We start from the raw sequence: 23,699 nt of genomic DNA, 5'->3' as shown, positions 1-23,699 counted from the left end.
AATTAAATAAAATATTTGCAAAAAAAAAGTAAATACACATTAAAAATACAATATTTCTTTAACACAATAACTTTGAATAGAGTGGTCCCCAAATTGCAGGGCTCTATCCAAGGGTTCCGAGGTCCTGAGACACTTTTAAGGGATTCTTGAGGCCAAACTATTTTCTACATAGTATTTGCATATGTTTTTTTCTACTGTGTTGATATTCACATTGATAGTGAAACAAAAACAAAAACAAGCAAAAACCAAGCACACACAAGTCAGCGTGGGTAGAATGGCAGGTGCCTTAGTGCCAAGGAGGCAGCGGCCCCACACCGTGCTGGACGTGGGAAGCCCTGTGGACCAGCTCAGGTGAGGGTGGCCCTGATGAGGCAGTTGCCTCGTTAAGTGTACGCCACAGACCTCGAGTGCAGTGTACGTGACACGGACAGAAGACATGCGTCTTTCACACTCTGGGATGTTGATGGGCAGGAAGGAAGAGGAGGGGAGGGGAGTCGGAGCCGAGGGAAGAGAGACTCCAGAGCCTTGAGGCGCACGGAGCAGGGACGGTGCCGGGCCCGGAACCGAGGGGGTGTGAGCCCCGGCTCTGCCCTTGGGTACCACTCGGCAAACACGGCACCAGTAAACCACAGGGCAGGACAGAAACGGGCAGTAGCTCTCAGTTTTTACCAAAAGTAGTTTAAAAGCTATTTTTCATCCTTGTTGCTGCTCATTAACTTGCGTAGTTTTAGTTCTGATGTTGTTGAGCCAACACTATTTAGCACCACGGGATGTTACTTTATAATAAATACCCGGTAAGTGGAGTGGCAACGTTACATACCCCAATGACCAAATTCAAAGTATTTTTATGGATTACAAAGGTTTATTTTTAGATGTTTGTGTTTTACACTTCCCTCTACCTCCTGAGGTCACAATTTTTACACAGGGAAGAGTTTTGTTTTTGTTTAATTTTGGTAACATACTGTCCTTACAGGATGCTGAGATGCAGGCGTGAGGTTCCACTGATGGGCTGGCCCTCTGGGGGACCTTCCACTCCAGCCAAACACCGGACTTTTATCAGAGGTTCTGTGCTGGCCGCTGAGTGGTGGGCGCTGCCAGCTGCACAGGAAGCTGGAGGCTGAGAAGCCGGTGCCCCCCACTCCCACTCTGTCCCGAGATGCCCTCTGAGCCGGCAACTGTCCTGGAGGAAAGGCAGCTCCCTTCGCTGACTGCAGGAAAGCACAAAGAGCTGAGGGTGCAGCGATGTAGCCCTTGCCTTTAGCAAACTTTCTTCCTTCCTACAAATTAAAATAAATAGATAAATGAAGAATTAAATCCTGTGAAGTTCCCGTGCTCAGGGAAACAGAATTTCCAAGAAGTGTGTCCAAGGGGAAATAGCGTGTGTGTCCGTCACCTGGCCATGATGCTGCCCACTCCTTGGAAGGGAGAGAACTCACTGGAAGACAGAATCTGGAGAGTTGATAAATGGAGATACTCTGAGTCGAGGACATCTGCCCAGAGGTGCCCCAGGAGTCGGGTTTAGTGCCTCCGAAGAGTCTTAATCGAGTTATTAATGATCTGAAAAAGGTGGTTATCAGCCCACTAACTGGGATTTCAGCAGGGCTGGCATTCCGAGGAGTCAGGGGCCTGTGAAAAGGGCGAGGAAATAAATGGTTCAGGAAAATATAATCATTCAACCGTGAAATTACAAAGAAACTGTGGAAAAGCAAAACAGGAGCTCCCTGTAAAATAAATAGCTCTAGACAGCTTACGAAATGAATTGCTAGTTTATCTTAAAAACCTTGATCGTCATCAGAGATTTAAGCATCCGTGTTTACAAGGGGAAAACAAACAAGCAAACAGACATGAGTAGCTCTATTTGTTTTCCCTCCTGACTCAGAGAAAAATGAAAAGTACAGCAGATTACCTTTTCTAAACGTTAGTGCCATGGGGCTAGCCTGGCCGCCCAGAGCCTTCTAGACAGCTGCGTGTGGACCTTCCCAGCTCCCCAGCTCTTTGGGATACAGCCTTCCCTAAGTGACAACCGGGGCCTCACTGGCCAGTGCCCTGGGGACCAAACAGATGCCTGGGTTGAGGGTCTTCTACGCCTGCAGGAAAATACTGTTGAGACAGAAGGAAGGACCCAGTTTGGCTGGATTTTCCCTGTGGTCCCAGTGTAATTATTAGTAGTGTCCTATTTTACTCTCAAGGTTTTCCTTATTTGAGTGGAAATTATATTATTATCCTAAACTGGGAAGTCAGGGTTAAGACCCTGGACCCTAGACCAACTTCCCGGCTCCTTTGCCTACTCGCTGTGTAACGGGGGTGAGTTCTTTTCCCTCCCTGTGCCTTTCCCACGTCTGCACACTGGGTGAGACAGTGCCCTCCTGCCGGCCGCTGCGGGCACCACACCTCCCACCCCCGGCGCTGTGCAGTGAGTGCCCTGCAAACACTCTCATCCCGGGAGCAGATGAGCCCTGTGCCCCCCTTTGTCTCTGCCAGGGGCCCCCTCCTCCTGGGCAGCACCCCCTCCTATGGGAAACTGCTCCCATCCACGGAGACTCGTGGAGACTGTGCCCCACTGACCCCTCCCCGCCAGCTGCAGGGTCTGCCACGTGGACCCACGGGAACCTCCATGGCCTTTGACACGGACACGACCGGGGTGCCTGTGCCCCTCGGGCGTGCACACGCATCGAGAGGGAACCTCTCTCTCTTAGTTTGGTACTTAGTTTGGTGACACAAACGTGGAGATGGTGACAGAGAAAAGGGCTTTTGTTGGGAGAGAGCTGGGCCAGAGCAGAGCGAGAGGAGAGTCCCCGAATAGACCCTTTCCTTTCCAGCAAATAAAATAAAACCGCTTAATTATTCTGCCACCAGAAACCAAAAGAACATCCTGCAGGACCGTTTTTTTCCCAAGTTAGGAGAACAGCACTGTGGAGTAATATAGTCTCCAGAAATTGCATTTGTGGGATCGTTTGGAGGTGTCCGGAGAGAGAGGAAAAGATGGTCCCTGAGGACAAGCAGGAGTCCAGCTTTCCCACCGTCCACGCGTCAGGCCGGACAGGACGGGGTGGTGAGAGCAGCCACGTGATGTGCAGGTCAGAGGGCGACGGAGGGGGCTCCCCGGACGCCCGGAGCGTCACTGCCAGAGAACCAGCAGACTGGGTTCCACCTGCAGAGCCTGGAGGTTCTCGGGGGTTCCTGTTCTAAGGCTACGGGCACACAGGACACAACCTGCCTCCCTCATGTGGCCGTCACCCACTGTGCCATTAAAACAATTGTTGTGTTTTATTGTAAATGATTAAAACCTTGATGTAAACACACCACTGTGTATCCCCAGGCACCAACATAAACGCCACTGTGTATTCACGGTGCTTTCTCAAATCCTTCCATGTGCAAACATTTCCATTTCCACAGCATAAACGATCCAAGTGCAGGAGCAGCTAATCCCCTCTGTGAAGAGATGGTATACTTTCTTAAACGGTGGACGTCTTTTATTTGCTATTAGAGTAAGGCAAGATTGTAAAAAGCACTTCATCCCTTCGAAACGAAGAGCAGCGTTCGCTGCAAACAAAAACTCAATTTGCTTGGCCTCTCTCTGAGTCTCACAGCATTAATCTGCCTCTTTTCACAAGAATGTAGCCACCACGCATCATCAGCGCTACTTCGGTGTCCGTCTTGTCCCTGAACGGCTGCTAGCAAAACAGCGACCGCATCCTGCAGGTCATCAGGAACAGGCTTGCAGGTGGTACGGGGCACGGCAAGGGTCTGGTCCTTAACGGGCTGCTCAGTCCTCCCGGCGGCGCGGGAAGAGGGCTGGCTTCCTGGAGGACGTGCGACCCAGGCGTCACGCAGGCCGGGCCTTGCCTGTCCCTCACCGGAGCCACCCACAGAAGCTGTTGGGGGCTTGGGGCCTGTGTGCATCTGAGGCTAAAATGAAAATAAAATCTATGTTCTCTTCTGTGCTGCTCCCTTCTAAAGTCTCTCTTCATTAGATCTGGGATTTGCATCGATGGCCCCATGAAAGGTCATTTTCTTGTCCCAACCTTCACCATTGCTTATTCGCATTGTTTCAGACAAAAACAAACTAGAAATAAGTTGGAGGGGAAATGCATTATGATTCTTTAACAACATTACATAATAAGATCAATCCTGGGTTGTATTTTATTCATTTATACAGAGTCAACTCATCTATAAAGGTCAAATGACATTAACTCGATAGAGACATACCCGACAGGAATAGCTGATAAAATGATGTCTTTTCACAATTGGGCTAAGTCATATTTAAAGTGAAAGACGGTATTTTGCCTAGTTCTAATACTGGTAGCTTTGGGAATAAGAGCATGCCTGCAGACATGAAAAATACACACATTTTAAAAACATGAAATAAACCGAAGCTGGTGTTGGAGAGCGTTTCTGAGCCGTGCACTGTGTGGCCTTGGCGACAACGTCCTCATGAACACGGTCAGACCCCACGGTCGTTCCCACGGAGGAAACTGAGGCCAGAGACGCTGCCCCACTGCTCCGACTCACTGCTCCTCCAGACCCACGCCTGCCTCCCCCCGCTGCCCCTGCGGGAAACGCGGGCTCCGGGGAAGCGTCTGCTCCGTCCAGGATGGACGAGGACCCGCCCTGCAGGAGCCTGGGTGCTCGCCCGGGGCCGCGTGCCTCCCTCCAGCCCTCCCAGCGCAGTCGCTGGGCAGGGGCAAACGCTAGTCACTGCGGCCTCTGTTCTGGGAACGGGCCTCACTTCGCGGTGAAATCCCTCAGCCCCCTGCTCCACGCGGCCGGTGTCCACACCCGCCTGTCGTGGGCGGATGCCGGTGACACGGGAATGTCTGCGTCGCTGTCACGGGACCTGGGGGCTTTTGGTGTCGACTGAAGGGACGAGGGGGGCTTCCAGCAGGTTCCTCAGCCAAGGGCGCCCCTCCTCCTACAGGTCTTGGGGGTGGGGGAGTAACCCGAGCTTGTAAACAACAGGAATCCTGCTCAAGGCTAAATTCCTTGTTTGTTTCCTCTTCCCAGGAAGGGGCATTTATCAGATGGTACTTGGGTCTGTCTCTCCCTACCAATGACGCTGTCATCGGGGGAAGCAGCCTCCACCTCCCGAAGAAAGAGGTGGCGGGTTTGGAGGCTGGGGGCCTCCTGTCCCTGGACCGGCGTCAGGTGCGCCGTCTGAAGCACCCGACTCCCTCAGCATCCTCACCTGCAGATGGACAGAGGCGCCAGGATGGGGGAGGTCCCGGCCGAGTTCTCAGAGGGATGCAGGAGGCCCTGCTGTTCTCACAGCCATAGAGCTCACAGTTCCATCCCCTACGGCACAGTTACCTGTACTTGTGGTTTTCCCGTTGGCCTGGGGGTAGAAAGATGAGTTCTAGGATTTAGACAATAAATCCTGCCACAAGACTCCCACAATTCATTTTGTTTGTTTATTTTTTAATTTCATTCGGTGACTTTTACATGTTCACATCACAAATCCTAAATAGCACAGGAAATAGAATTGGGTTTGCACAAAAGCACAGAGAACAGTGGAAATCGAGTTTTCCCAAGCCCTCTAGAGTATTAATTACATTTAGTTATTTTCCAGCTAGACGCTGACGGTCGGTTAGTGATGAGAGAGACTAATCGTGCTGTCAGAGGTCCTGGTAATTGTGTTGCAGTGACGGGGTTACACCTGAAGTCCCACACGTCGCCTCACGTGAACCTGCCCCTCGGCCCCAGCAGTGCGTCCTGGGAGATGTCAGAGACGACGGCGGGGGGACCAGCGGGTGGCGGGGGCGGCGGCCCTGCCCCGCCTCCTTCTCTGTGCACCAGCCCCGGGTCGCAGAGCGCCTCCGGTGATCTCCCCACCACGCTCCACGCGGGACTCAGTGCCCCCCACCCTCGTGTGTCCAGGTTGGAGCTCTTGGCTGCCGTTACCCCGAAACGTTCCTTCCAGACGTCCCCGTATTGCATTCTGTGACCCTGCCGCACACCAGACTCCTCTCTTTCCTCACACCCACACGGAGCTTCCTAAGCCCTGGTAGCTCCCTCTCCGGAGCGGATTTCAGATCCACCCGCCTCCTCTCTCGGCCGCCTCCCAGGGCCAAGTCAGTATCGAACTCGGGGGAACCGTGCTGGAGCTGCGGGGCCTGGCGAGTCCCGCTGCCCGTCCACACTCTGCTCTGCCCCCCAGGCTGGAGTAACCACCCAAACACAGCCTAGATGACATCCTCCTCGCGGTGCCCGCCGAGCAGGGGAGAAGCCGGGGCTTCGCCTCTCACTCAGCTCGCAGGCCCTGCCTGGGCTGCTCTGTGCGCGTCCCTTTACCGCATCCCCGCCCCGTCCGCCCCGACCACACGGCCCCCCTCCCGCTCCTGGCTCGGAAGTCCTTGCCTCCGTGAGGCTTTTCTGTTTCTTGCCTCTTGTGCCAGGATGCTCCCCCGCCCCGCCCCGCAGACTTGGCTGACCCCCAGCCTGCCGTCCTAAGTGGGGTGCCGCCCCATCGCAAGGGACTTTCTCGACCACCCGACCCAGTCACACGCTCCCGAGGGGTTCTCCACGTCCAAGACCATTCTACATCCAGCAGTCAGTCGTGACCTTGGTTACCTCTGTGTCACTGCGTTTAGAGTAAAAGACAGTGAACGTGTTTTCCACCTCTGAATTCTTAGTGCACAAAGTGGCATTTAGTAAGCGTATGTTTGGTGAAAAAATTACCCAAGGAGGAGGGTGGGTGTGAAGGTGAGACAGGAAACGCAGAGCCGAGGGCCGGAGGGCAGAAAGCGCTGGACTCTTCTCAGCCTTTCCCACCGCCTGATACATCCTCACTTCCGTTTTCCCTCTTCTCTGGGTCGTTCATTCATTCACCTAGCTTCCTGTCCCCACTGGAGGCGAGGCCCTCGGTCGGGACTCTCCCCGTGTGGGTCGTGGCCGGTCGCCCACTGGGCACACCGCCAATTCCTGAAGACACTCAGCAGGGTCAGGTGGGCTCAGGTCGGCCTCTCCCCCCCCCACGCCGCCTCCTCTGAGCAGGTCAGCTGGCTAGGAGAAGAGGCCGCGCTCACTTAGAGGGGGTTCCATCCCCACAGCCCAGTTTTGTGGAGCCAAAACAGAGCCACCAGCCGTCAGCGTTCGGTCAAGGGCGCAGGCTGACCTTGGGTGTGACCTTCTGCTTTTGCAAGACCTGGGGAAACCGAGGGTGAGGCAGCCACCCACCAACCGTGGGTCCACACGGACGGCAGCGTCGTGTAAAAGGACATATAGAATATAACTAGATACAATACTATAATTTACGTGATGTTTCTTTTTAACTCGTAGAAGGAATATATCATATATTTTATTTTTATGTGTTTTATACTTAATATAGCATATTAAATATACAATAGATAAAATAACTTTTTGTACCACATACGTTGTGTATCCTAATTTCTCTGTCTCTTACGGCCCGCGTTCACGCTCGCCAGGGTCAGATGCTAGCGTGTGTGCCTGCGGTCAGTCCACGTGGGTCCACACAGGGACTCACCGGATGAGTGAATCTGCCGGGCTTTGCAAACTTCTCGAATCTGTGTCTACAGTTTCCTGGAGAAAAGATGCCTCCGGAGGGGGACCCGCTTCTCAGGACAGAGGCTGCGACATGGGGACGCCGCACGAGGCGCGTCGGGGGACGTGGGCAGCAGCACAGACGTCCCCTCAGAGCACCTGCCCCCGTCGCCCCCGCCGCACCAACACTGCCATCCTGAGGGTGCCGTGTGGCCCGAGAAGGCATCTTCCTGCCCACCAGGCGGTTTCCCCAGGAGCCTCAGGCGGTCGTGTGGGCGACTCACCCCTCAGGACCCGCCGTGAAGGGCGCCCCCCGTCCGCGTGTCCGAGGGACGCGGCGGGTCTGCCCCCCACCCCCCGACCTCGCCGTTAAGGGCGCGTGCGCCGCTCTCAGTGAGGGTGCATGTGCACACGCGCTATGGTGAAAATCACCCCCTTTCGAATTTTATTATTCCACATAAACGTATGGTTATTTTATAGATGTGATCCTAGTAAAATGAACTCAGACATTCTTCAAAGTTAGATAACACTGATGAGTGTTTGGTGAATAGGAGTGTCCACGTGGTATGCACGTCCCCGAGAAGGACCACGGGACCCTGTGTGTTTAAGAACAGTGTCTCTTCAATGCTGGTTTTACGTTGGCTTAAACCACTTCACTCAAAGCATTTAACGCAATCATCAGTTAAGTTTTCGATGTAGTGTTTAGATGTAGGAAAAGCACAGGTGTGATTAAGGCAGATTTTTTGTTTCTTTGAACCAACTTTTTTGTATGACCTGGAGCAAAGGACTCGAAAAGAACTTTAATAAAATATTAAAGAAGGAACAGAATTTTAATATTGCCTAAACAAAATTCCAATTTTGTAGGAAAGAAAACTGAAGCTCAGGAGGAAAAGTGGCCTCCCGGGGAGAGAGTCATGAAAACATTTTCGGTTGTGAGCAAGGCCGCAGCCGTGCAGCACAACACAATGGAAACTGTCTCTAAAAGCCCCGACTCGTGAGGACTGGGACGCGTGAAAGCGTCTTCTCGCGTCTGGAGGCTCTGCTTGGGCCGAGCCGCCCCGCCTGCAGCCCCTGCTCCCGCTCTCTGTGAAAGGCAGACATTGTGGTTGTCGGAAGGCATCCTGTTCCTGGTCTCTCTGGGATCAAGAGTGTCATTTTTTTTGGCTTTCAGCCCAAAAGTAAGGGGAAGTGAACGGCCCTGGCAGGTGTCTGTCCTGTCCCCGATGCGTGTCACCACTTCATCGGATCGGGAACCTTCTGACTCCGACCAGGAAGCTGTAGCCCGTGGGAACTGGGACAGTTCAGAGGAGAAACAGCCAACACAGGGCACACACTCCAGGCCGCAGTCTTCTCGTGACCCTCACGTCTTGAAATCCACCCACTTGTATTAATTATGCTTTACTGACCCTCTATTATAAAGAGTTTATATCATGCTGGGAAATGGATTATTAATGGTTATTAAATAAAGCAAATAAAGCATTGTCGGTAAGCATGGAATGTCTAAATACTATGACTGTAAGCGTTTGGGTTATTAACTAAGACAACAGGGGTTTTATTCTTGAGTTTCGAATTCTTGAATGAAAACATCTTGTTACAGTGAATACTCCCTGTGAAGGCTTCGAGGACACCTGCACAGGAGTCTCTGGGGCGGCAGCAGCAGGGGTCATGGGGAGGACGCAGGTGACGCCTCGCCCTCACGCCACGCGACACCCATCTGCTCAGGGCTCCGCTGTTTCTAAGTTTTGCCCATCGTTCCCCGGAGTCTCAGCTGACCTGCAGCACAGGGCCTGGTTTGCCTGGCAGGGATGGTCGGGTTACTTGCACACGTTTTTCCTGATAAACGGTTCCAGAGAAATGACATGTCACCACCGTAGAGCAGGTCTAACACCCAGAACAGGCACCGAGCTGCACATCCCGAATCCCAGCTCTTTGCTGCCACCAGTTTTGCTGGTAAAACACAAGCAAAGCAGACACGGAATTCCAAAAGGCAAGAGACGGACACGTGAGGGGCAGATAAGTCGTGAGTCTTCATCGCTTGCTTTATCCCGCGAGGCGCTTAAAATAAACAAACACAAGCTTTTTAAGGTCCTTTGCTAGTGGGACTCACGCGGTGCAGTAAAATTCAGGAGCCCAAACTGCTTTCACACGTGCAGCTGCGAGTGACCAGCCGTCCACTGAACACCCCCAGACGGTTCTGTGAGGAAGCTCCTTACAGCAGGGAGACCAGGGCAGGGGGCTGTGCCAGCTTGGACACTTTGGGTGATTTAAGCACACATGGTGCTTTATTGACTGACTGACTGATTGATTGATTGGCTGTGTTGGGTCTTTGTTGCTGCACGCAGGCTTTCTTTAGCTGCCACAGGCGGAGACTACTCTTCATTGTGGTTCGTGGGCTTCTCATTGCGGTGGCTTTTCTTGTTGTGGAGCAAGGGCTCTAGAGCGCAGGCTCAGTCGTTGCGGCGCACGGGCTTCGTTGCTCTGTGGCACGTGGGATCTTCCCGGGCCAGGGATCAGACCCATGTCCCCTGCATTGGCAGACGGATTCTTAACCACCACACCACCGGGGAAGTCCCCACACATTGTGTTTTGAATACAACTTTAAAGTATTTTGTTACTGATCGTGTAAATATTGAGCACAGGTTACTTTTGCTAATACTGGTAACTACAGAAAATTTACTAAAAAGTAATACATACAGAGAGGATTGATATCTATAATATATAAAGGTGCTCTGCAAGTCAATAAGAAGACATGACAGAAAGAAAGGCAGAGGGTATGCTCTGGGAATTCACAAGGAAGAGTATGAGTAATGATTAGCAAACACTCTGGGGTCTGGGCCTGAGCTTATCAGCTCTGGGCCGGGGGGAGAACCTCCCCGCCCTACCCCACCCCCCCACCGGCTGAGAAAGCAGTCTTCCCCCTGTGTTCTGACTCGGATGCCTGGGGACCACGTTTAGGACAGTCTCTTCCGGGGATGCTGACGTCTGGACAGGTTTGGGAGGGGCTGACATATACTAAATGCCGCTAAATACTAATACCTTTAAAAATATCAGTCAACTGGATACGTTTATGAAAAATACAACTGGCCAAAAATCATTTAACATTTTTTACAGGCTAGATAACTATCCAATATAGAAAACTGTAAACTCATGAACAGCCCTCAACAGCGGTTCTGGGGAGCCCGTGAGCTCTGGCCCCTGGAAACCCGCATGAATGCTCCGGAGCCCTGGCAGGACCAAGCCGCCCCCCAGCCCCGGCTGTAGAGATGCCAGCACAGCTGCCACCACGGCCGGCAGACGGGCCGCGGGGGGACTCCGCGGGCACACGCACCGTGGGCCATCCGCAGAATCCAGACGGCGCGCCCGCCTCCCTCACAAGGGGCTTCCGTGTCAGGCGCCAAGCCCTGCGCGGCAGGACAGCACCCGCGCAAGCGAGAGGATTGATCGGATCATCTTACAGATCCCAAAGAACACTAAACCTTACGCCCATTTCCGACAGAACGCCCACTGTGGATATCCCATTCAGAGGAAGGCCCCCTAGCAACTGCACACAACCACAATGACCTGTAAAACACGCTCTGGACGCTCTGATCGCTCCCATCAGACAGGAGACAGAGGTTCCTGTCTGCCTTTCAAACTCCTTCCGCGCATAGACGTTCCACACACGCGCTAAACACAGAACAACGGAAAAGACGAAGCAGCGCTGCGCTGAGCCGCACGGCTGCGGGACGGAGCGCCCGGCGCCGCTCGCTCGGGGCGGCCCGCGTCCTGCGCGGCCCACGCGTGAAGGGCCTCGGCCACGGCCACGGCCACGGCCGGGGCTGCTCCCTGCGGAGATCGCGCCGTGGGCGCCCGCACGGGCTCGTCCCACCCGCACCGCGGCCCCTGCGCCGGGCGGCTGAGGAACTCGCGGCCGAGGAGGCAGGGCAGCCCGGGGCGGCCGCGCGGGCCCAGGCCAGGCTGCAGGCGCGCAGCGTCGCAAAGGGTCCGGCCGAGGCCACGGGGCCGGGCGACCTCAGCGCCCCCAGGGCCCCGCGTCTGGGAGCCGCCGCCAAGGCCGCGGTCAGGCCGGCGACGCGGGGGTCGGAGGGGAGCAGCACCCCAGGTCGCGCGGCCGAGGGAGGATGCTGTCGGCCTGTCGCACCCGCGCACGGGCACACGGGCACACGGGCACGCACCCCCGCACGGACACAGTCCCGGCCACCCTCCCGGGGCTGCTTTCCCAAGTCCCGTCGCCGGCCCGCGCAGCGGAGCTCCCCAAACCGGCAGGAACATAAAAGACAACACGAAGGAGCTTGGAAGTCACAGTGCAGTTACAGGGCGTGTCCTTCGAATGAGCCACCTTTAAGGTGCTAAGATACAAATATATTCTAAAAATTTTAATTCACGTGCAAATTTTAAAGTCATTCGAATCTCCCAAGGTTACAAAAACCATGTAATTTTCAAAGTTGTTGGAATTTGTATGTTGTGAATATTCTCAGAAAAAATATATAACTAGAGTCACTTTTTTAATTACTGCAAAATCGACCACAGTAAGAGAGTATCGTAATTTTATAGCCCAGCGCTCCCAGGGGTAATTTCAGGAATGAGTGAAACATGAAGGTACATACAGAGGGTTTCCTTTAATGAAACATTTTCCAAGTATCTTATGCCTTAAATAAAGTAAAAATGTTCTAAAACTGTAATGACTATTTATGCTTAAGTTTGTACATAGCTTTAAAATTCTAGGAACTATGCAATATATTGTATCTTTCATCTATCAAATACATATTTTATACATTTTAAATATATATTGACCATATTTTTGGTATAGCTGTCATTCTGCATCTCTGCTCCCCTTAACAATAAACTCTCCTAAGAAAATGTGCTTACCCGCCCACCTATGGGCTTCTAGGATTAGTGTAAAATAATATTGTAACGCCTTTGCATATCGCGTTTCTTTGACCAAGAGCAGATTGTTTTCAATACACCCCTTGTCTATACACAAATCATTTTCCATTATCACCAGGAAAGAAAATAAAGAATAATGATCAGGAAAGAAATCCAGCCAACTTTTCTTTTATTGAACTTCATATGTATAATTATGCCACTAAATTCATGTTTAATTAATAAATAATATGGACATAAGAGGGAAAATAATGCATTAAATATTCAATTATGTTGGCATCTTTCTGAAGAAAAGTTAAAATGTATAGTAAACACTGGCCTGTCGCAGCAGTGAGTAGCCACATCGCAGGTCCTGGTTTTGAGGATCCGTCCACAGATACGGGAGCATCAGTGCTCTTCCCTGCAGGGCCGCAGTTCTTGGACGTAAAGCCCAAAGCTGCCAGTCTTCCCCCAAGGATCAAAAGCACATTTCAGTCATTTAATTAGGATTTTTTTGTGTGCATGAAGGAACAGATATACATGTAGATAGGAAATGTCTTAAGTATTAAAATAATTTTGGTCAAGATTCATACATATCCCATTTCACAATAAATTCCAGATATTTCAGCCCTGCCCACGTCACTGTTTCTCTGGGATCGACTCTAGATCTTTCAGCATCTCCAGAGTTAAGACATTTCCACTAATATGCCTTCAACAGAAAATTGGTCAAATTTTTCTGATATGTTCCATAAACCACCACTTTTTCACCTTCTCATGAATCGGAGAAAGTGGCTGAATGACATTATTCGATCCATCACTTGGAAGAAGCGTCCACTGTTTGTAGAACCTGCTGGAAGGGTTGAGCCCGTGGCATGTGATTCCTTGGGAGTCTCCTACTGTCTCTCTTGGCTTCACAGGCACAGAACTGACTCCTGTGTTGTCCTTTGTCCTCGCGGTTGTTCTACCGTCACGGGTGGTTTCAGATCTACTGTTTAAACTCAGGCACCTGGCAATGCCGAAGGATCCAGGGCCCCTGGGCACGTGCCCCCCAGGAGGGTGTGCCAGCTGACTCAGCGGGTGGCTCACCCAGGAGTTCTCTGAAGCAGGTCGTTGTTGCATTCAACAGCTATGAAAGCAGAAGGCATGCACATGGGGGATTTGAAGCTGCCCTGGATAATTATCAAACCAAAGCAATTATTAGAACATAGATCAATAAAACATTTCTGCCGGGTAGAGCATGTTATCACTTAAATTGTTTACAGTTGCAGGCTTTAGAAAAGCAATGCCTTTTGGTGACTTCTATTACTGTGTTGAGTTCTGGGCAGATGTGCCCCATGGTGCCCTTCACACAGCCCTGCTGGGTACCCACCACACAAGAGAAGGAAGAACATCGGCCTAACGTTCAGGCTGCTGTCGGTCCCCTGGCAGCAACCTCTGTCCTCAGGTTGGTATTTGCCTCTCTCTTCTGTATGCGTGTTACATATGTGAACCCGTTAACACAGGGATTGGCTGCTTGCTACGCAGAGCGTCTGCTGGGTTCTGGTTCCATGGCTCTTGTGAGGGGCTTCCATGCTAATACGTGCAGTCGTAGGAGTTCATTTACCTGCTGTAAACAAATCCAGGAATGCTTATTTCCCTACTATGTGCCAGTGGGACTCCTGTGATAAGGAAAACAGGCAGAGTTCTTGCACTCCTGGTACTTAGTCTCCTAGGAAGACAAACCCATCAGCGATTAAATATGACCTGTCTGATTATGACTATACAGAATTATATTTATACTAATAATTAAAACATTTATCGTCAAATCATGCTGGAAGCTTCTACTAAAAATAAATATCGCTGATTATTGTAAATATAATTCATATGGTATATGGTTGTCAAATAAAATTCAGGAAAATGACTTCCTATTTAAAGAGTTGCAACTCCCAGATTCAGAAGTGGCAAAAAACAAACAAACAAAAAAACCCCCAAAATCCCACAAAACTTGGTCTAGAAAAGATATGTTTTAGAATAGCACTCCATTAAAACTAAGGTATAGAGAAATAGAGAAATAATTAGACAATAAACACAAATAAACCCAGAAAAAAATTGTAAAAACTTGATAAAAGAGAAAGATACGTATTGCTTAAAAGAAAACTATGGAAAAATGATTGCTTAAGTGTGAAAGTTGCAGCGATACCTCTGCTTCTGTAATTCATGATACTTGCGTTAAGGGTTTTTACTTTTGGGTTTTTTTCCCAGTGAAAGAGTGGAGTGCACCCTGACTGTGGTAGAAGATGTGATCTCTGAAGATGAGAGCATCACGGACTTTAGTGTTGAGTCAGTATCACTTGAATACCCACGGTCTCTTTCCGTGAAGAATGTGTACAGACAAACCTGCTGAACCACTGTTTAAAAGCGGGAAGGTGCTGCAGAGCACAGGGAGATCAGCTCGGTGCTTTGTGATAACCTAAGGGGTGGGATGGGGACAGTGGGAGGGAGGCTCAAGAGGGAGGGGATATGGGGATATATGTATACGTATAGCTGATTCACTTTGTTGAAACTAACACAACACTGTAAAGCAATTATACTCCAATAAAGACCTGAAGAAAAAATAAACAAACAAACAAATAAATAAATAACAGTTTGGGCCCCACCGTGGGTCCAGGATCACTGATAAGAAATGATAAAAATCCCTTGATATTTATTCCGAGTAGGCGACCTAGTTTAAAATGCTAGATTTTCTTACTTCAAATGCTATGTAATAGGAATATTGGTTTGGTTTTGTTTGCTTGGATTTCAAGAAAATTGAAAGCATAGGGAATATCTTTACTTCATTTCCTAACTGTAGAGTGTGTGGGTGGGTGGGAGAGAAGAAAAGGAAAAAATCAATTTACGAGGAAAATGCATAAAACAAATACTTTTATTAGGAGCAGGATTTTGAGTTATAATAATTTGATATCTTGAAATCTTGAAGAATTCAATTAGGATAACTTAATTTCTTTAAGAAAAAATCCTACCTAACTGGTAATAAAATATTACGGCTGTCTGCAAAGGACATAATGCAATGTATTTTCCCATTCTCCCGTAATGGTCACTGACATTTCCAGTGTTTCTCCCTTATAAATAATGTTGCCATGAAGATGATTTCATGTCTCCTTGGGATTTGTGACAGATTCCTCAAGGTGCAGACATGGGGGAGGGTACACACATGCAAATCCCCCACTGACCTTGCAATTTTTAAATGGGAGTCATTTACACTCTGCGCAGCCCTTCAGGATCTCATGTGACTTAGATGCTCACCAGAATGTGGCACTTCTGGATGTGAATATTTTTAACCACCTGGTGAGTGTAAAGTGGCATCTCGGAGTTTTATATTGCAACACCTTATTCTCAGTGAGGTTATCCGTATTTCAGTTTACTTATTATTCGAGATTTCCCATCTGTGCATAGATTTTTTTGTATCTTCTGCCCATTTTTATATTGGGTTTTTGACATTTTTGTATTTTTTATAGCATTTCTCCATACTGTAGAAGCTAATTCTTTGTAGACCGTAGGAGCTCACTACAGCTTTCTAATACATCTTGATATGTAGTAGGAAAAGTCACCATTCCATTTTTATTTTATCTTGTTTACATAAATTTTAAGTGCCATTTTCAAGGTCCATATAAAAACCTCTTGGGATTTTTATTAGAACCATGGAGAATTTACAGAAAGAAGCGTCTTTCCGATAACCGGTGTTCCTGTCCATGAATACAGTGTATGAATCCCTGACTGTTCTCCAATTTTGTTCAATAAAAACTGGTAATTTTCTTTATTATAGTCTCTTGGTTTTACTGAGTAAACAAATATATCATCTTCAAATACTAACAGGGTTTTTAAAAATCTTTACAGGTTTTATTTGTCTTCTTGGACTATTATCTAAGAATATTACCTAGACTATGGTGCTGAGTAAAAATGCTGTTAGTGGTCATCTCTGCCTCTCTTCTTATTAACTATAATATTTGCTCTCTTTTCTGGCAAATAACCTTCATTAATTTTCTAGAATGTTTAGTTCTTTTGGCTTCCTGAGTTATTTTTAAAAATAGTAAATGGGTGTTTACTTTGTTCAAATGCTATTTTTTCTATATTAGGAAGAAGATATGGTTTCTCATTTTAGTTTGTTAAATTTTTTACACATTAATATATTTGTATTATTAAAACTACTTCTTTCTGGGATCATCATAAGTTTGTCTTGATGTATTGTTTTGTTGTGTGTGTTGTGTTTATATTTTGCTACAGATGATTTGAGTAACAAATTTAACAATCTTGACCTAACAGATATAAAAATTTACCCTCAAGTCTTGGGTATGTTCTCCTAAAGCACATGTGGAACACTCAAGAGCTGACTGTGTACCAGTCTGTAAAACAAGTTGATATCATTACAAAAACTCAGTGTAAGAGATAAAACTTTCTTGACCACAGTAACACTGTCAGAAATAAAAGGTAAAATGCTATTTTAACATACAACAGCATACACTTGTAAAGTAAATTAAATCCACATATTACAGATGAAAGAAGTACCAAATGAAGTTTGAAAATATGTACAGATGAATAATAAAAAATACCATATTAAATCTTTAGGAGACAGCTAAAACAGTATATAGAGGACAATTTTTAGCCACAGGTACTCAAAACACAGATTTTTTTATATACTGAAAAATATTAAATTATAAGTAAATGTTCATGGCATTAAGCTAAGCAAATGAGCAGTTTAAAATATACTTACAAACATACTAGCAGACTCAAAAGTTTTATATTACATCAATGCATCAAAGGAGAGATAATTCCAAATTTTACAAACTATTTAGAGTATAAATGAGGGAATATTCTTAAAATGCCTATTTTTTAAATTTTTGATGAGTCACTTGTAAGCAAATTTGATTATCTGCATCTTTTTAATAATCAACTTGACGACCATTTGAATTTGACTGTGCATGTTTCACCCATTTTCATCTATTTTGATGAGAGAGATGTTTGTATTCATGTCTATTATCTTATTTCACAGTTATACTGCCCTGGTCATTAACAGTGGCTCATCTTCTCTAATGACCGCTTTTGAATTGCGTGATTTATTCTATAATTGTCCATGTCTAGTAATTCCAAAGTTATTTATTGACTTTCAGTTTTTTTTAGTAGCCATCACTGAGATTTTGACGTGTGTCTAAACACTCTCTAAAGGTAAGAAGTCCTAAAGTGCTGTTTTGGCGGGAAGATTTTTACTTCTAAATTCTATTTTAATGTTTATAGGGAAATCATGTTAAGTTCATTTTAATAAGCTATATTTTCCTAAGAATTTATTAATGTACTGTAATAATTTTATATTATTTATACTTTAATCAGCAGTTTATAGAGCTAGATGTCCTTTTTATTCTTGATACTGGCATTTCTGAATTATTTCCTAAACTAGGATCTGTAGAGATTTGTCAGTTTTATTAATTTTTTTTTGGGGGGGTACACCAGGTTATTAATATTTTTATAGATCTATTTTTTATCTTTAGGCTTTCTATCATATGATGTTTTCTATTTCACTAATTACCCCTCTTATCTTGAATACTCTTTCCTTCTCTGGGTTTTTTGGCTGTTATTTTTCTAACTTCTTGGGATGATGACAACGTTCAGTCTTTCTTCTTTGCTATTCACTTTAATGCTGCAGGTCACCCTCCAGCTCTGCCGAGATGGGTCCCGGGTGTTGGCAGGTGGCTGTCATCTCTCACTCTGGCACCACATCACCGTCTGCCCTTGAAAAACAAGCTGCAGGGGTCGTTTTGAAACAAGGGTGTCCTGTCCCTCTGCAGTCCTTCCAGGATTTCTCCAAGCAGGTAGACTGCACTCCACTCCGTGGGGCCCACATGACCCTCCTTTACTTCCTCCCCACGTCATCTGAAGCCATGCCGGCCTTACCAGTGGCATGGCTCTTCTGTAGGTCCTCGTGCCTGGAGTGTTTCCCACACTCGCCATCGGATCCCATCTCAAGGAGCTGTCCCTCCTCCCCGCGGCGCCATCCCAGCAGCAGCCTGTCTTCCAGTCTGCGGTGATCCGTTTTATTCTGTGCGGTTTTTTAAAAATTTAATTTCTTTCTAGAGTGAGTCGGCTCTGAGAGGAGGAAAACTTCCTTTTAAATACTTCCCTATTTCCAGAACTTACCCGCGAGGAGGGAACCAGGTAAAGCGCGTCACTGAGCAGCCTGGTGTGAGGGGCTGGGTGTCCCCAGCTGAGCTGCAGTCCGGGTTCTCACCCACCTGCCCCGTCGCCCTTCAGGGCTGTGTTCCCTACTCTGTCACCAGTGAGTTTACAGATCTCACCTTTAGGTGGACGTCTGCTGATCACGTCACCAGAACTGGAGGTGCACTAAGTCAGGCCCCTGCGATTTTCAGAGCTCATCCCTGCATTGGGGCCCTGTCCCTGAGCTGCAGGAGCCCCGAGACCAGAGCCACAGACGGGGCTGCAGAAGCATCAGAGGTCAGACCTGGGAGACCTGGGCAGGAGGTAAGGCCGGCCTCCAGGAGCCAGGGGAGGAGCCACTTGACTGGATAGGAGAGGGCCTACCTACACATTTACTTCTATTTATAGGTGCTTCTGTATTTCTTCACTTTCCATTCAAATGCCAAAAAGTTCAAAAGCGAATCTTAGCCAAGATATTCTACCAACTTCCCTTAATGTGTGGCTCTAAGCAACTTGCTTGCTGACGGCCTTTCACTGTCAGGTGCCTGAGTTCCTTCTAGGAGACAGTGAGACGGGGTGAGAGTGGAAGACGAGGGGAGGAGGGAAGAACGGAGCTGAGGACGTGGTTCCAGCCAGCCTGCCTTTGGCTTGTCCACTACTCAGTGCCCTGCAGTCGAGTTTCAGATCTCCGCATTTTCCCACTATGCTTCACATCGATATCCTCAAGATACTTTAGCTCGCTTCATTTATTTTAATTCCACTCTGCTTTGGGGGCCTGACCTGGAGATCCTATTGCATGCCTGTTCCAAGCTTTGAGTCTTTCCGTTTGTTTCCACTCAGAGTTTTAGAACCTGCTGAATTAATTACCAAGCTACTTGCCTCTGTCTCCGCCTCAGTGTTATGTGAACGAGTCCGTTTTCCGGCAAGCGTGGTGTGAGGTACCTCGGCCTTAATTAAGGAATAATGATGCCCTGATCGCACACATCTGGGTCGTAACCAGCTCCCGCGCCCTCCTTGTTCCTCCCGTCCCTTCCTGAGGGGTCCTGGTCTCCCGTAATATACGAGGTGGTCCTGAACATTTATTACAACAAGAACAAAATGCACACCACACACCTCACTATTTATAATAACTGCAAAAGGCTGAGACTACCTATTTGGATGGAAAGACCATAAAACATTACATTTAAAGTCAATTATGTCTGTATTACTAAGACTTTAAATCTACTACCTTAAATATCTGTCACTGACACACTAACTGTGCTATTGTAAGTGAACTGAATTTCTGAAAATCAAGACTTTACGTTTATCATGAAAACGAGTCTTAATTACTTTGTGAATAAAAAGAGCTGTATAATCCTATTCTTAAATGGCATGTTTACCTTACTATTTAAAATAATTTTAGCTGTAGATGTTTGTATTTTGCTTCATGAAACTAAGGAACTTAGAAATATTACCTCGTTTTGACCACTTCTTTGGTCTTTACACACTGCATGTGTGTGTATTTGTGTAGCACTGGTGCATCGTGCAATGTGTACACATGTATTTAGCGATGAAACCAAAATCACACTTTCCTAGCAGCTGTTACTAGTTTCCAAACCTTTCAGCTTCATGGGGCATTTTTCACAATTGAAGTTACAGTCGGGGTTAAAGCTCGAGGGTCTCACGAACTGATGGCTGAAGAGTCTGAGAGACAGAAGGTGTGCAGTGAAACGTGGCTGGTTGTGTGTTTCTAGAAAAGGCCGGCTCCTCTGTTCTGGAACTGAGGTGAGACGCTGGCCCCGCACGGCCCCCGGAGTTTCCAGGTGCCCCGTGCCCCGTGGGACCCGACCGTTCGGCAGGAGTGAACGCGACGAGAGACGCGGGGGCTTCGGGGCACGGGCGGTGAGCACACGGGTCACCTGGGGTCTGACCCGGGGCCCGGCTGGGCTGGGTTCTGGAAGCTTCGGGCGCCCGGGAGCCGCTGCCCTGGGGACCACCCCGGGTCAGGCATCCGCACGCAGGGCGTCGGCCTCCCCCGACCTCTCGGGGAAGCCCTCCACGCTGGGGGCGTGTGCCCTCGGAGGAGGTGGGACGGCAGGACTCCCAGGTCCCTGCAGGTGCACAGTTCTGGGGCTCGGCTGCCGGCGGGGCGGCGAGAGGCACCGGGTCTCAGCGGCACCCAGCAGCTCCGCCGCCACCTCTGCATCCCTGGCCCGAAGCCTCCCCTCCCCGCGGGCTTCGCGTTCTCGCGGAGACGCGCCTCCCGGGAGGGGAGGGGGCGTCCTCCCTCCCTCTCTCCACACGAGACGCGGTGGCCGCCGTGCCCCGCAGGCTCTCCCGACGGCAGGAGGGAGCCCTGAGCTGAGGCAGCGTCGCCTCAGGCGCACGTCTCCGAGGGCGCCCTTCGCCTGAGCAACGCCCGCGGGCGAGGCTGGAGGCCGGCAGCGACCCGGCGGTGCCGTCGGGGGCCTGGTCCGAGGCGCAGCGCGAGGCGCCCGGGGGCTCCTGGAGGCGGCGGCGGCGGCGACGGGGGGGGGGGGGGGGCTCCCAGGGGCCGCAGGCGCGGAGGCAAGGGAGGCCCGCGGCTCGGCCCGGGAGGAGACCCACGTGCGGCTGGAGGGGCGGCGGGCGAGGCCGGCTGGCGGCCGGCCTTCCTCCGCCGCGCGTCCGCGCTCTCACGGCGCTGCGCCTGCGCCCGTGACCGTCCCCGCTCCCCCGCGGGGTCAGGCCAGGGCCCTCCCCGGAGGCGACCGGCCGGGAGAGGCGGGGACCACGCGGCAGAGCAGCGGAGGCCGCAGGACCTGCGGCGTCGAAGGCGGCTGCAGGGACCCGGGGGCCGCCTCCGCCGCCGAGGAGAACGTGCCCCCCGGGCGGGCGCGAGGAGACGCTCTCCGCGCCGCGGCCGCGACCCCACGGGGCTCAGCAGCGAGCGCCACGCCGCCCGCGTGCTTCCGCGACCCGCCCGCCCCGTCGGGCTGCAACGCGGGCCCGGCGCCTCGCGGGGAGGGCGGCGGGGAGAGGAGGGGCCCGGCCTGGCCCTGCGGGCGCGCGGCGGGCCCGGCGGAGAGAGGCCCGGCGGCGCCACCTGCTGCCGGAGCCCCGGGCGAGCCAGGCGCGGCCTCCGCGGGCGGCGAGAGGGCTGCGGGGGGGCGGGGCCCCTCCCGGCGCGCGAACCCCGCTTGCACCGAGAACCCTCCCTCGCGGGGGCCTCCTGTCCGAGGAGGCGCGGGCAGGACCGGGCCCCGCAGGGAGCGGCCCCCTCGGGAGAGCCCCCCGCAGGCCTCCGAGCCCTCTGTGGGGCCGGGCGCCCTCCGGCGGAGCCACGCCCGCGGCCCGCGGCCCGCGGCCCGCCCTCCCCTCGCGCGCGCGTGAGGGGCCCCGTGGAGTGCCCGCAGGTGCGTTCGGCGCCCGCGCGCCCCTGCGCCCCTGCGCCCGGCCGGCCACGGGGAAACGCCCCGCCTCGGCGGCCGCGGCGCGCTTCTGGGGCCCGAGGCGCGACGGTCCGGGCGCGCGCGGGCGAGAAGGCTCCGGGGTGGGGCCGCTCCCGCCGGACCGCCCGCGGCGCCCACGGGCCGTCCCGCACCCGGCTGCCTCCTCCCTCCCTGAGTCCCCCGACCTCCTGCGGGGGCCGACCTGGAAGGGCAGGGCCGCTTTCTGGGGTGCCTGGGAGAGGGCCCGGGACCGTCTACCCGCCCGCGCTGGCGAGGGCTCGCGCGTGGGCCCGTGTGGGGACGTGGGCCCGTGTGGGGACGTGGGCCCCGAGGCGAGGACATGGGCTCCGCTGTGGGGACGTGCGCGGGGGCCCCGTGTGAACACGTGCGCGGGGGCCCGGCCCCTCCTCGTTCTTCGCTTTGTTCCGCGGTTGCTCCCGGCGGGGCGGGCTGCTCGCTGCGACCCGTTCAGACCCGGAGTGGGGTGAGCGCAGCAGCCGGCGCTTGGGGCGGAACTGGGTCTCCCGGACCCAGACGTGGCTCAGGATCCGGAGGAGCCGGGCGTGGCCACGTCCAGGAGACAAGCTGAGTCTGGGAGGTGGCTTTTCTCAAACCGAGGTGAGGTACGGACCCTTCAAGAGTGGGGAAGTTCCCCAAATTAACTAGTTTGAGAACTACTGCCTAAAAAACCAGAATGTATTTAATTAACTCTGTTAACTATTAAGTATCGCTGCAAGATAGCCTTTGAAACTTGTAAAGTCAAGGCAGAGATTATCATGAAAATGGAACCGCGGGATTGGAACCTCGGCTTGTTCCAGACCCGACTCCTGACATCCTTGGCCCCAGCCTAGCAGAGGCGCACGCAGATCTGGGGACGGGGCGGGTGCGCCCGGCGGAGAAGAGAGGAAGCCAAGAGTCCGGGTTGCCCGCGGGCGTCCGTAGGCCGCAGGGGGCAGGGGACGCGCGACCGGTGCCAGACGTGGAGGTGGGCAGCTGACATCTGCTGGCCGCTGGGCGCAGACGGCTCCGCTCTAACTGGGGGGCGGATCGGGGCGCGCCCTGTGCGCACCCAGAGCCCGAATGAGCGCCGGGCCGGGGGCTGTCGGGCTGCGTGTGTGCCGGCCGGGTGAGGTTCTACCCGCGGCAGCGTCATGTGTTCAAGGCACAGCCTGATCCTTCGGGGGAGAAGAGTGGCCCCTGCGGCCTTGTGTGGACGGTCTCTGCCAGATGGCTCTCGGGCAGCGGACACTCCCGCCCGCCTGGAACCCCGGACGTGCGGAGGTTCATTTCCCGGGTGGCTGGCCCCCCTCAAGCCCTTCAGGTGAGTCTCAGCCGAATCCGAGAGTGACTCGGGCCCATACACCCGCCGGAGCATCCCAGCACCGCCCGAGGCGGAGGGGGCGTAGGGGGAGCCCCGTGAGAACCAGCGCTTCAAAACCCACCAAAAAACAGGCCCTTATCTGGGCCCATCGAGTCTTGCATCGTCACACCTGCAGTTAAGATAGGGAAACAGACTGAGCCTCCAAACAAGGCAGGACCGGAGGTCTGAGGAGCAGGAGCCCTGGGGCAGAGCCGCACGCCTCAGGCTGGCTTCCCTGCCCCTGGCACGTCTGCAGGGGGCCTGCTGCCCCCGACGGCACGGCTGGGAGACCTCACGGTCCCCACCGTCGGCTCCCATTACAGGGTTAGACGAGTGTTTATTTTTATGTGTGGTTTGTGTGAAAGTGAGTTTCAATATGTCATTTC

General features: G+C 51.6%; 1 protein-coding gene across 1 annotated transcript; it reads left to right on the top strand.

Annotated features, from left to right (window-relative positions):
* The first annotated feature begins 274 nt into the window (after window positions 1–274).
* Window positions 275–21,894, top strand: LOC130857702 (collagen alpha-1(I) chain-like). Its single transcript, XM_057743406.1, has 13 exons — window positions 275–351; window positions 2,482–2,641; window positions 3,679–3,877; window positions 4,524–4,802; window positions 5,640–5,874; window positions 7,533–7,699; window positions 7,789–7,890; window positions 11,174–11,556; window positions 18,305–18,429; window positions 18,519–18,664; window positions 18,795–18,867; window positions 20,382–20,608; window positions 20,936–21,894. Exons 1-13 carry the CDS (start codon window positions 275–277, stop codon window positions 21,892–21,894), a joined length of 3,132 nt encoding a protein of 1,043 aa, XP_057599389.1.
* The last annotated feature ends 1,805 nt before the right edge of the window (window positions 21,895–23,699 follow it).

Source organism: Hippopotamus amphibius, chromosome 7 (genome assembly GCF_030028045.1).
Source record: "Hippopotamus amphibius kiboko isolate mHipAmp2 chromosome 7, mHipAmp2.hap2, whole genome shotgun sequence".
Classification (NCBI taxonomy): Eukaryota; Metazoa; Chordata; class Mammalia; order Artiodactyla; family Hippopotamidae; genus Hippopotamus; species Hippopotamus amphibius.
This window is presented reverse-complemented; position numbering and strand designations above follow the sequence as displayed.

Excerpts from the sequence above, each read along its gene's own strand:
- LOC130857702 (XM_057743406.1), top strand. The coding sequence starts at position 275 with ATGGCAGGTGCCTTAGTGCCAAGGAGGCAGCGGCCCCACACCGTGCTG. Across the intron at positions 3,878-4,523 it reads CGGAGCCACCCACAGAAGCT|ACCCACGCCTGCCTCCCCCC; the intron begins GTTGGGGGCTTG and ends CTGCTCCTCCAG. Across the intron at positions 18,868-20,381 it reads CTGGGAGACCTGGGCAGGAG|GAGTGAACGCGACGAGAGAC; the intron begins GTAAGGCCGGCC and ends ACCGTTCGGCAG.